At 39.4% G+C, this 13,864-nt stretch overlaps 1 protein-coding gene across 12 annotated transcripts in view; it reads left to right on the top strand.

Moving 5' to 3' along the window:
* The window catches only part of MAPK10 (mitogen-activated protein kinase 10), a 142,902-nt gene that overhangs the window by 121,069 nt on the left and 7,969 nt on the right, over positions 1-13,864 (top strand). For all 12 annotated transcript variants that reach the window (XM_064416784.1, XM_064416789.1, XM_064416783.1 and 9 more), the window contains 2 exons: positions 8,437-8,500; positions 8,986-9,063. In XM_064416784.1, the coding sequence (XP_064272854.1) occupies positions 8,437-8,500; positions 8,986-9,063 (142 nt within the window). The remainder of the gene's footprint in view (positions 1-8,436; positions 8,501-8,985; positions 9,064-13,864) is intronic.

Below are 13,864 nucleotides of genomic sequence, written 5' to 3'. Positions count from 1 at the left end.
CTCTCTGTAAGCCTTGGTGAGGCTGCTGTTAACAGGGATAAGTGCAGTCTGTCAGCACTCCAGTGACATGGTATGAAAGGTATGGTATAATGGGTATAGGTACAAATTCAGAGAGGTGCTCTGTAATACTCTCTATGAAAACAGGTTCAGAAATCTGATTTAGCCACCACAGGAAATGAAAACCTTGTAAAATTTAATCACTGCTGTTTAGTGATATGCTCCAATTCAGTCTGTGTTCTTGGAAGTGCAGTAAACTTCAAAAGTAAATTAAATATTAAAACCCCCATCAAATTTCCAGCACATAAGATTTTTTCAGAGAATGTTATTTAGGAGTACTTTATAGGGCTTCATTTTGCCACTCTCATTTTCAGAGAGAAAGTTAAACTGGAAGACTTTATTTTCCTAATGAACTGTTTATTAAATTATAAATATCCATCTGTTCATGCTGACACACATTCAGTGGTTAGCTATAAGTCATTTACTAATTATTTTCTGGAGAAAAAAAAAATATTTGTGAGATATTGGTGGTTTTCTGTTCTCGCTCAGAAGGGTGTTCTCCAGCAAGTACTCCACTGAGATATCTGCCCTTAGTCGCAGAAGAGTTAGGATCAAATTCAGTAAATATTTCCTAATGCCATGGGCAATGGGGAAATGACTCATCTCATGTATTTTTGTTAGATCTTGCCAAATTTATAGCAGGCTTGGAATTTAGAAGACATCTAAAAAAATCCAATAAATTAGCTGTTTGAGAGGTAGATACTTTTGCTTATTTACTTAATAATCTGACTCTGTAAATTTGACTGTACTGAACAAAACCACAGAAGTTATAATAGGGTACAAAGAAAGTAGCATTTGAATGACATTTCAAAGCCTACAAATGGCCATGTGGCTCGTTAATGTTGAATTTGCAGCATGATGAGACCCTATGAGGCAACCCTGCTTTTTCACAGAGTGCCCTGCAAATATGCAGGCAGGGAATTTGACAAGAAAGCAATGGAAAAATTAGTGACAGAGTTGTGCTTGGTCATTTGCATAATGCTTAACTTCCCATCTTTCCTGGTTTCCCCACTGGGATTTAGAATCCTGCAGAGTGTTGCATCTGCCCATGTTCACTGCACTCTTTTTCTTTGGTAATACTTGATAAGCACTTTTACACAGAAGTCTTTCATCGTGTAGCTAAAGGGATATTTGGGGATTTTTTAAAGTTCTCTTCCCATGTTGTGATATGAGACAGGATTCCTCCCACTATCAGTAATTCTGTACAGTAGGGATAACAGAAATCAGGATACAGAGGTATTAAACAAGATGACATTTTCAGCCAGTATAGTACTGGGGAGTGGGGAATTAGGTAACTTCTGCTGTCTAGTTAGTTCCTCCTTCTCCCCAGTAAATTAATTCATCAAAAGCAGCCTGGCTTCTGTTGTACAGTGTCCATTTCATCCAGGAGCATGAGAGGACGGGTAACTGAAAGCATTTAATGTGACAGGAATTTTGAAGTGAGCTGTTGCAGCATTGTTAAATGTCAGCATGTGCTGGAGTAGACAATGCAGAGCACTGAAGCCAGCTCAGGGAATAAGCAGAGAATTTGGTGTCAAAGTTTAACCTGGAGGTAACAACCCTCTGTGTCTGCTCAGATTTACAGCATTATCAGTGTGAGGGAAACAGATAAAACAGCCCTACCCAGTTAAAGAGCAGACTAGTGAGACAGTTGCAGTCCCTTTTTATAAGTCTATTATAAGTTTATGGTCTTTCAGAGACTGTGTGGGGGCAATAAAACTATTATGTCTTGTTCTAATGGGCAAACACTGTGCACAAATGGGAAGTGCTGGGAATGCAATACCCTTTCTCCCACAATGTGTCACAGCATTAAACTCTTCTGGGTGGCCCCAGTGTGATTCTCTGACCCAGAGAGGAAGATGAGCTGTTATTAAATGTGCCACAGTATCTCTGATTAAAAAGTCACAGTGTTAGGTTCTCCAGAGCATACGCCACTGTTCTGAAATTATTTTGAGTAGCATTACAGTTAAGATAATTTCTGTATTCAGCCAATGACTACTAAAATACGTGTTTTTAAAAAGTAGGAGAATGTGCAAAACATGAACAGGAGAACATATATGGCTTGGGTTGTGTGGAATTCCCAGATATTGAAATCTGTTATCAATCTTCACACCTAATTTAAATGTAGGGAAACAAGAGTTCACAGGGCAAAAGTATCATTTACTAATACTGTGCAGGAAATCTACCATAAAATCAGAATAGGAACTTATAGAACTTACTTCTCTGTTTTATTCTTTAGTTCAAGACTCTCCTGGAAGTCTTTTTTTTTTCAGAAACTGTCTCAGATCCATTTTTCAACAAATATTATGTTTATTACTTTGATGTTAGGATATTTACCTATATAACAGCAGTTGGACTATTATATGAATAAATGACACACACGATACCTATTCTCCCTCCAATTGCTCTGGTTCTATTTTCTGAAAAGAAGAGGTTTCCAATATCTCTTGCCTCTACATGCAGACTATCCTGTTTATTGTAGATAATCTCAGTATCTCCCTGATGACATATTAGCCTCTCTATTTTCCTGTCTGAAAATGCTGTGCTTGAGACTGTTTGCAATTACCCAGCTGCCTCTTTTTTTTTTTTTGAAGCTGCTATACATTCTCACCCTTCACTGAGATGATTTCTGATTAAATCCCAAATCTGGTATTTAATTTTTCATATCTACCCTAATGTTTATGCCTAATTGCAGGTCGCTGGGTTTTATCCCCAAATGACCAAATTGTCAACAAAATGGATTCGTACACATTGCTTTAGCACAGTAAAATTCTTCCTTTGCTATTGACATATTCAAAGAAACCATTCATGTCATATTGGATTCCATTTTGGAACCTTTTGAATGTATGTGTGATGTCATATTGATTCCTACTTGGGGAAACTTGTTCCATTTCATGGGAACAAATCCAGTAGCAAAATTTGCTGTCGATTATTATGTGATGTTTCTGTAAACTGGTTTCAAAATTTGTCTTGAACTTTCCTGTACCTGCAGTTATTGTTTGCTATCTGATATGTACCATCCATTAGAAGACACATTTCTATGAAACAGAAACATCAGGTGTTAAAAATATTCCTTTCAAGCATTCTTCTATGTTTGACAGTATTTTACAGCACTGATAGATTTTGTGGGGTTTTATTCACTGTAACTCATACAGCTTTCATTCCTGGTTTGATTTTCATAGGATTTATATTTCACTGGAGTATTTCTGCATCTAGGACTATCCACAGGGGGCTGGGTTGTGAATTATCATTCATTTTTCTGTGCATGCCAATCTCTGTGTTAGCTTCTATTAATGTGATTCTGTTTCCAGTGTTGCTGATGAAAAAAACTTGGTTTATGGTTCTCAGTTTGAGGTCCAGGACAGAAACTGCTGCTGTAGTGTCTTAGCCCTATATAAGCTATCTATGACCAGCTGTTAAATACAATTTTTTAAAACTAGTTTGTCAGAATAAAAAAAAAAAATCACTCATCTCTTATCTGCGACTGCTAAGCATCCATTATGATGGAGAAGCACTTTGGAGAGTTCTGTGACCTTGGCAAACACACTTCAAAGAAGGTGCCACCTTCAGTACATGACATAAGCAAGGTTGTCAGGTTGTGCATCATTTCTGCTGTTCTTTTCTCTTGCTCAGCTCTGTACGTAGAGATGTTGTATAGAAAGTCTTCAATGAGCTGCCACATTTTTTAGCAGTCAGTTACAGGGCTTGGTTTTCTGCTCAGAGATTGATGGTGTGCATCTGTTGTCTCACAAAAGAAGTGTGCAGCTCTGCTTTGTGCACAAGCACAGATACTTCCTCTAGTCAACAACATCTATCCATTCATAGCTGATTGATTACAGAAGCTGAACACAGCTTCTACAAAAATCTTTGTTAATGTCAGTGAGGAGGAGTGGTTGGAGAAGAAAGAACCATTTCTTCTTTTTCGTTTTTGAACCTAACTTTTTCCAGCTTGCTTGTTGTATCTTCAAGCTGTTCAGTCATCTGTGTGTAGCCCAGTAATCTTGACTCCTGCTGCACAGCATCCTTATGGTCCAGCTGTTCAGAAATAGCTCAGTCTACAATTTTGTTGATGAACATAATGTGTGGAGTTTTCCAAAAACCTCTGCAGAAACTCCAAGGAGCAAATGGGCCCAGTGTCATCTCTTCTTCCATATCCGTAGCTGAGATCATCCCTAGCCCAATGGGGAATCCCTTGGCAATACAGGGTGAAACCCCAAGCACTTTGTAGATAAAGAGATGCCAGACCTCTGGTGACAAGCATGCTGGTGTACTTGGGCTTACACTGCAAAAAACTGTAGGAATGGTATCAGTAACACAATTTAGGTAGTAGCAAAGCACCAAGGAATTTTTGTAATCACTTGTTATGAGGATCTAAGCTATTTAACAAAATGTTTAACCTCACACCATTAATTTTTGCATCCTCCAGTCCCACTTTTATCTGTATTATCCTGCTAATTCTATCGCTGTCTTGTTGTGCTGCTCCACAAATACTGCCCCCGACCCTGCCATTCTGGGAAGAGATGCAGACTCACGCCTTGCTCTGCTAAGCTTTCTAAAAACAGCTCATCCCAAGGTCTCCATTGTGCTGCCATAGCTCTGCAGAGGCAGGGACAGAGATGGCAGGATTTGCTCGAGTGTGAGCTCCAGCCCATTCCCTTTCCTTTCTAGCAGTGGCGTACAAACCAATCTTTGTTGCTTTGGGAAAGCAAGAATACATAGGTTTCAACATATGTTTTGTTTTTTTTTCTCTAGCTAAAAGCCTAAAAGCCTCCCTTCTCTGGATATTAGAATGGTATTTAACAAATCAAATAGTCTTCTGTTATTTATCTGACAACATAACCCCCCCCCCCTTGTCTTTTGTGTATTTTAGTTTTGTTTGTTTTTTTGATTGGTTTTGCTTATTTGTTTGGTTTCCTTTTTTATTTTTTTTTTTTTCAGAAAGAGACCCATGTGGATATTTGCTTTGGGTTTTTCTTGAAATTTTTATTATGTCTGATGAATGTTACATTTATTGAAAAATATTTTGAAAATCAATTTGTAAAATGGAAAAGCCAAGACCTATTGAAACAACAGGGGTGTGTTTTAGTACCTACAAGAAAAATATAATTCATTCTTTGCTTCTGCATCCAAAAATAGATTCTATACTTTGTTATTGCTGCCAATGCAACTGCTTGCAAATCAGTCTGTTTTGGGGAGAAAATGGCTGCCTTAAACTGAAGCTAGATGCTGCCACCCATAGGATTGATCCACACCCTGCCTTGATTTGATGCTACTTGAACTCTGTACTCTTTCTGAGACTTACAGAATCGCAGAATCAACAAGGTTGGAAAAGATCTTGGAAATCATCAAGTCTTAACTTGTGACACCACTTTACCAACCATACCATGGCACTGAGTGCCACATCCAGTCTTTTTTTAAACACCTGAAAACCCTCAGTTGGCATGTGCAGTATGAAGGGTTTATAAGAATGCCTATAACACTGCAGCTGCATCCACATGGAAAGCTAATGTTTATGAACTCAGTCATTTTCTAAGATGTTTGATTTAGGTAGCAAAGTCAGTTTTAGGCAGAGCTTTGCACCAAGACTAAAATCAGGTGCCCAGGAGGACGTGGGTTTGGCAGCTGCTCTGATTGTTCCATTGCTGAGACAATACTTTTTTATTATCTTTAAAAACCTCCCATCCTCCCTCTAATTTTAAAAATTGTTTTTTAAAAAAGCCACAAAACAAACAAGTTAGCAGAAAAGGCGTGATCAGCATGGAGGGGATTACAATATGTTGATAACTGTGTACTAAGCTTTGTGATTCTCCTATGGATAAGGAGAATTGTGGGAAAATAAATTCTCAAAGTAGTTTTGGTATTCTCAGCTCATCTCTGTACCTTGAATTAATGAAAAGGTGAGGACTCAGGGAATTTTGATGGGAAGGCGTCTCTTCTCCCAGTGTGAAGCACTGGCCTGGGCTCTCAGCAGAGCTCAATTTGACTATGCTCTGCACAGCTTTAGAGTGGTTACAGACCCTGCCTCTGTGAAGAGCAGGGATTTATTCATGCTACTGCCTTGCTGAATATTTGTTACCCTGGGCTCCCTCATGCCTGCCGAGAGCCGTGTCTCATAGCTGTGGGTTCTGCTAACTCACAAGTAAAAAAGTCTGCAATGTCAGCACTGGCAGAGCAGTAGAATGCTGTGCAGGTGCAGCTTGTGGCATCCTGCAGGGTGTGAAGGACAGTTTGGTTGCTCTCCCGTGTTTGACTCCATAAAAAAAGAGGAGCTTGGTAATGACTGAGGTTATTCTGGCCTCTCTCCCTGGAAAATGCCTTTGTTTCCAGAGTGTGTTAATCTAGGCAATGATTACTGCTGATTTTCTTGTTGCTTATTAGCCAATTACCCCAGCTTAAGATGTAGCTGGAATAAATTAGAAGAGAAATCAGCCAAAGATTCTGTGGTTGTGTGAACTGAGAACAAGTGCATCTGATCACTTGTTCCTTATGATTCTGAGATTTGTGTTTGAGAATTAAAGCAGTGAGGGAATCTATCCTCTTATTTCTGTCTGGGGGAGAAATACAAGTTTTTCTATGGAAGGTGTAAAAAGAGTGTTTATACTTGGTAGAAGCAATTTTATCCCCACTTATGCTTTTTGTAGACTTCTCCCTGAAGCTTTTGGAAAGCTACTTTCAAGACATTCTTGTCCAGCTTGGTTTGCCTGTTCCCTTTGCACCTGGCAGAGAAGAGGTGGCTCAGTCACTGTGGTTCAGCTCAGCCAAACACCTCCCCTGCTGCTCCTGTGAATCCCTACCCCCTCAATGTTCTTGGCTTGGCTGGCTTTCTCTGCTTTTCCCAGTAAGAAATGCATGCTCCAGGGCTGGCTGAGGGGCTGAGCAGGAGCCCAGCAGGCTCAGCTGGAGGAGTGGAGCTTACCTATCACACCCCACTGGTCAGTGGTGAGGATTGCCTGTACTCTTGTAGCATGCAGCTCTGACAGCACCGTCAGCAGGAGCACAGAATCCCCACAGAGGCTGTGCCAATCTTGGTGGCATCAGGACTCAGTGGAAATGAAGGAGAAGCGTGGTTGTGCTGAATAAGAGAACAGCTGCACTGGTCTTGGACTCGGACTCTTACAGGGCTGTGTCTTACCTTGCTGATAGAACAAAACCTCAGGTATCTGTGCAGAGGCTTGGCACTCCCTTCAATTCATGACGTGTTTCCTCAGCACCTTTTCAGGTATGAGACTTACAATCCCTAACTTCACTTAATCTCCTTATTTCCAGCCCTGATACAAATGTCATTCTGGAGAAACATCCCTTGTTTTCAGTGGACTTGTCCAGTTCAGCTGTCATGTAATCTTCCTGGTCCATATCATGTGACTGAGCTATTACTTTTTCAGTTGTATTTGTAGCATGCAAATGGCTTAATGGACTGATAGAGTTAGAGTCCTGAGAGAAAATTTCTAAATTCTTAGTGATTCAAAAAACCAGTTTGGTAAATATGCATTTAATAGGAGGATGTTTTGAAGGGGACGCAATGGCAAGTGCCCAAGATGGAAGTCAGAGGAAATACATCTGAGCAAGAAAAGCGTTGTGGATCTTGTTTCCATGTTCATTAGGTACTCTTACCTCAAATGCTGGAGCTTCTTGGTAGAAGGAAGGAGGGGAGAGTCTTCTGCCTTCCTTGGCTGCTGCATTTGGCAGCCAACATCAGGAGATGCAATGAACAAATGGCTTAGTTACCCAATGAAAGCAGGTGTTCAGGCTTCTTGAAACTCTAGGTGCCTTTGTTTCAGTGAATTCCAGGATCTGCCAGTTCTCTGACATTCCCATCAACTAAAAGAAGCACAATAAAAAAACCCTTTCTATTCAAAGTAAAGTTAGTTAAAAATACATATATTGGACATTTTGGTAATTTGGAATATAGATTAGGAGCTGTTGCAGGGAGACTTAGTTAAAAGTCTTGGGAAGTCTGTATAGAAACAAATGTAAAGAGCAACTTAAAAATTAATATGTTAATGTGACTACTAATTAATCAAGACTGGTATTTGTTTGGTATTCTGACAGTTCCTCTCCACTGCTACAAATAGTTTGGGTGTGGAGTTTCTGAGCTCAGTACAAGCACAATGACATTGTTGACCTGGGTTTTATTTCAACTGCAGCTATGCCTCCTTTCTAAGAAAGCAAAATGGAGAAGTATGTTGATTTCTTCTACAAAAAGATTTGTCATCCAGAAGTGTTAATCCCCTTAATATTCAAATGTGTTTCAGATGGTTTTGCATGTACAGGATGGATTGCAAAGAGAGAGAGGAGAAATTATCTTTAATTAAGTAATTAGTCCTGATTATTTACAGTATAACAGACAATTGACTAAACAGCTGTGTTTCTTTCCTGCAGCCTCCTCCTCAAATATATGATAAACAGCTGGATGAAAGGGAACATACAATCGAGGAATGGAAAGGTAATTGCAGTTTAGAATTACATGGGAAGGAGTATTTTAGTGGGAAAATGGCAAAAACATAGCAAAAATATGGAAAATGTTCTGAGGGCTATCATTATCTACATAGGTTAAAGTTAACACAGGAGGTGTGGATTCCAGTGCTTCACTGAAATCCAAGGGTATTGTCTGGAGAACAAAATATTGGTCTGCAGGGCAATGCATCAGGATTTTAGCCACAGTAAAAGGTGCTGTGATATTGTGCTGCCTCTCTTCTGGCTAGTGCAGCATTAAGCAATTCTCCTGCTCTGGTTGTGTCCCATTTGTCCCCATTCAGCTCCAAAAGGATGTGAGAGGAGAGGAGGGGAGAGGAATGGAAGAGAGAGGTCTTAGGTGAGTAGAGCTGGCAGACTTAGGAAGCTCAGAGCTACAGCAGGGTGTGGTAGCTGTGTTGTTCCTGATCACAGGCACTGGCCTCTGTCAGTAACTGTCACAATTCTCTTTTCCAGAACTCATCTACAAAGAAGTAATGAATTCTGAAGAAAAGACTAAAAATGGCGTAGTAAAAGGACAGCCTTCTCCTTCAGGTACTCAGCCCCATTGAATAACCTTGGTGTGTGTTCTGTACTGGCAAAGAGAGAATGGAGATTGCTGAAGGGCTTAGGCTACACTTGCAGTTATGCAAGCCAATTAAAAAGTTTTTATGAGATCCAGTGCTTCTAATGGGTTGACCTTTATTAATTGTACTCCAGTGTCATGTAAATAGCATATTTAAAAAGTGGTCTATTTGAGAGACAGTTGTGCTGGTATTGTCTGTGGTTAGAGACTGTATTCCTCTGAGTGTGGAGGTTTCTCTCACACTGGTATTTTCACACTGCTTGTGGGTGGATAACTTAACCAATACTTTGCTAGTTGAAACAAGCAAAATTGGTGATGTTAGCACACATTAATCTCTTGGACACACAACACTGCACACCTGATCTCCACCCCAGCCCCATGTAGGTGTCTGGTACCAATCTGGTAGTCTATCCTCTCAGAAGGACAATCACATTAGAACTGCTGAATGACAATGCTTGATGATACTTCAGTGAGAAAGGAAAATTGTCTTCAACCACTGACTCTTAAAGTCCTGTCACAAAAAAATCACAACTACATATTTTCTGAGTAAAATTCACATCAGCAGTCTTTTCACAGCAAACTGTTACTGCCAGTACACAGAAATACATATTTGTGAAGGTACAAATATGGCAAACTTCAAGTGCCCAGATTTTGAGCACAGTGTTCCAGCAGTATTTATGAGTAAAACTGCTTTTCCTCAAAGTACAATCATTTAACTCAGTGTTCTCTGCCATATTTTCAGAGAGGTTTTTTTTGCACTCTCATTTTTCACTTGCTGCTGAGCCAAGATAATGTTAGAGCAAGAATGCATCACTACTAATTGACAGGACAAGGGAAAATATGGCAATAATGGAGGGAGTTAATAAAATGCTGGGTGGTGATGTTGGAGCACAAGCCCTGCACCTGGATTTTGACATGGATGAAGTAATATACTGGAAACAGTCCACTGTGTTCTTGCCAAGTAGCAAAGAACAGAACTTGCAGATTTAATTTACCTAACTATGGTGCCACCACAGAAAAGAAATCTGGGGCTCTAAAATTATCTGATAAATCCTCGTCCTTAAATTTTTCTCCCTTGCAGAATTATGGCTGCAGGTTGATTTGTGATCAAGAAACACTGAAATTGCTTGTTTCAGGAATTAACTACCCAGGAATTTCTTTATCAATTTTATATTCTGGTTTTGCTCTGTGGAAGGTCTTTATTGTTTATGTAAAACATTTTCAGACATACAGAATTGTCATTTTTTACCTAGCATTTATTCTGCTGTTTCCTTTTAACTGGTTTTTGAATGTTAGGCACCAACAAGTTCAGAAAATATTTAAAACTGCTCTCAGATGAGGCTGTTTCATGAAACAGTAGATTTCCTGTTTTTCTTCACTTTATGTGCCTGACTTAAATTTTTAGCTGAATAAAATAATGGAAGAAAGAGCTAAAACACCAGTTTTGAGCATAAGGAAAATGAGAGAGACTCTACTCATTGGTTGGTGTTCTTGGAAAGAATTCAGAAAGCTGAGATTTAATGCTCTATCAATAATCATGACAAGCAAGCTGGAGCTTAGTTTCCATGATTACTTGATAAGAGTTTTGGGGGAGATTGCTGAAGCTGACAGCACCAGGGATAATAATTGCTCATTGACAGCACCACTTAGAGTGCCTGTGTATCAGGATGTCAATCTCTTTTCTGTGAAGAATTAGTTAGTACAACATATCAGCTTGGAAACTCAAGTAGCTGCCCCTCATGCTTATGTTCAGTGAACAAAATCAACAGTGCCAAAAAAATCAAAATCAACAGTTGTTCCCTGCAGAGGCTATTTCTGCCTGTCCAAAAAGAGTGGTTTTGTCATTATCAAACAGCAGCATTTAAAAAAAAAAAAAAGTTTAATACAAAGCTGTAGATTATTTAGAATTAAACTTGAGTTCTGTCCATACTATCTAACCTTCTCTCACACTCTTCCCTAGCCTTCACTATCTAGCTCTACTTTCACACATAACATTTTCAACTCTCTTGTCCTTTCTGGGTACAGAGTATAGTAAATAGCAGAGATCTTAGTGCAGCTTATTTTTAGCGTTCCCTTTCTAGGTGAAAATGGATGTTTTATTCTTCGCTTCCCGCCTTTTACTTGCTGTCTGAATTGCCATCACCCAGGAACTACTGGGCACTTTACTAGCAGGATACCTCTTCTGTCATGTGCAGACTCTAAATTAAGCAGCTGATGGACTTGCCAAGGACTGAGACAGACACTCAGTACCAGGAGCTGCTATTTACACAATTTATGAGAGGCTGAACAGATCCCCCATACAGACACTAGGCTTTTTTGGAAACTGCAAAAGCTGCAGTTCTCCTTTCAGTTTTTTTACCCCCAAATCTGTATCACTTCATGGTTGAAGTCTCAGAGGCACTTCCATTGGTGCTATTTAATAGCACTTCCCAGGAGCCCTGTCACGAAGGAATCCCTTCTTTACAGCACACAAGCTGATGTGTGCTCTAAAAGAGAAGCTGTCAAGGCAATAGCAGAGTCAGGAGCTGATCCCAGGAGCTGTTTCTCACCTTCTCTAACCTTTAGCACTTTTCCTCAATCCTGCAGCCAGCGAGAAGCTTCCTCCCAAACAGCAACTTCTTAAATGGGGCTCTTTTTCTCTTTTGAGTGCACCTCTGTCATATTTGCACTGTCTCACCTGGCACACATCCCTCCAGGAGCAAACTTCTGTAGCACAGCAAATGGAGCATTCCTTCCTGTCTGGGACAGCTTTGTTTGGGATTTGAGTGTTGCTGCCCAAGTCCTGCTTTGTGCTGCTGAGCTCTTTAGTTCTGTCATTGAGGTTTAGCGTGGTTTCATCTGTTTCTGAGTCTGGGTGCTTTGGGGCTGCAGCAGGAGCTGTCACATCTGTGTTGTGTCATGTGGAATTGTGCTGAAAGCTAGGAATAGCCATAAAAATGCAATATCCAGAAAGTCGTGGGCTGCACTGATACTTGCTGAGAAAATCATAGCAGGGTTTATTGAATTCAGTGGTGCTGAATCAGACAGAGTGTAACAAAATCTTCAACCAAACAATTTCTGCAGCTGTATCTTCAGTTATTTTGCCTAGCTGAGTCCACATTCATCAAAGAAAGTAGTACAGCAACAGTTTGATCAAAAGTTGATTGAACCTACTGGAATTCTTTCTGTCTTATGCTTAGGACAGTATCCATGAATAAATGGCAGGTTTCTGCCCAGCATGGTAAACACAGAAAGGTAATATATTGTTTAGTCGTTTATATTAATGAATTCAGTCATATTTTGACTACCCATAAATGCACCTGTCTTGACTGATTAGTATTTTCATAAAATGCCACATGATTAAATAACATGTAAACATGAAGTAACAGTATGGTACTGAATGGTGCTGTACACAAAAATAACCCTTTGAAAAACCCATTTTCTGACAGAGAGGATGGATGATTGCTGTCTGCAGTCACCAGTCAGATTTATTAAGATTGCTCTTTTTTCAGCACTTAGAAAATTAACTATTTTATTTTCCAAATGTATCAGGAGAGTAAATTAATTTAATTGGTTCTGATGCCATAATGTACTACTACAACAGCAGAAGGCAGTTCCCATCTGGAGCTCTAAATGTGAGCATATCTGTCTCTGTTTTGTGCATATTTACAGTGGATGTGTATAAAGGGAAGAAAAAGTTGAGGAATATAGAATAGTGGTTGGAGGTATGGTATGGTGGCTTGCTTTCTCAAATTAATGTTTTTGTTGCAAACTGGAAAGTGACATAAATTCTTTCCTTTTGCCCATAGCTGCATATACTTTACCTCGGCTGTAGAGATAACTTTTAATCTCTGTATTAGGAATATAGGATTTGTGTCGTTTTACTGGATAATAGATGTTCATTTCTAGCCATTTGGTGGAAATAAAAATCTGTAAAAGTTGGCTGAGCACAGTTTTCAGAAAGAAGAACAAAATGGCATCTATCTTCAGAACAAAGACCTGTGTCACCTGCCTAGCTGTAATTTCTAGCTATGCAAGATCATACAAAATGACATATTTTATTATCATGAATATTTAATGAAAATTAATCTATCCCTCTCAAACTGAAGACAGTGCTAATTTTGGTATAAAGAGAGCAAAAAAACATCATCACCTGGAAGTTCAGTGGAAAAAAGGAAACCTAATTAAACAGTTTTATGCTACTCTGCAAACTTTAGTTTGAGCTGAGGTTAATGGGCAGTAACAGTTAAGCAGTCATAGGTGCATGATAAATACATTGTTTACATGGCTCTATATTTGTCATTCAGTTGTCTGAATTTATCAGACAGATAATTTCTGTTACTATTCAGGGATGTGATGAATGTTCAGTTTCATTAATGATAATCTCAGGAAGGTTCATTCTTCATTTCATAAAGTCAAAGTGTTTTTTTGCATATTGTCTGGTACCATCATAATTTCAGAGAGGTGAGGTAAATTTGGCTGTACGAAAATACAGTCACGGCTGAAATCCTGGGCTTAGTCCCCTAATCCTTAGTAAAGGAAAGAAACCACTCTGCATTTCCACTGGGTGATTTGATCCCACCCACTCTATTAGACTGCCACTAAGAAAACTGGGATTTTATGAGAAGAATATGGAGGAATAGGTGGGGTCTGTTTTGTTTTGGTCACACATTGTATGATCCTGACATGCCTCTGACTGTTGGGTGTTTTGGAGCACCAGGCAGGCTAGAACGAAGTGGGGTGACAAACACTGTATAACTTTTCAAAGCAGACTGGTGAGGGACAGAATTT

This window comes from Passer domesticus, chromosome 4 (assembly GCF_036417665.1).
Source record: "Passer domesticus isolate bPasDom1 chromosome 4, bPasDom1.hap1, whole genome shotgun sequence".
In the NCBI taxonomy this organism is placed as follows: Eukaryota; Metazoa; Chordata; class Aves; order Passeriformes; family Passeridae; genus Passer; species Passer domesticus.
The sequence above is the reverse complement of the archived record's forward strand: the minus strand, read 5'-3'. Positions and strand labels throughout refer to the sequence as shown.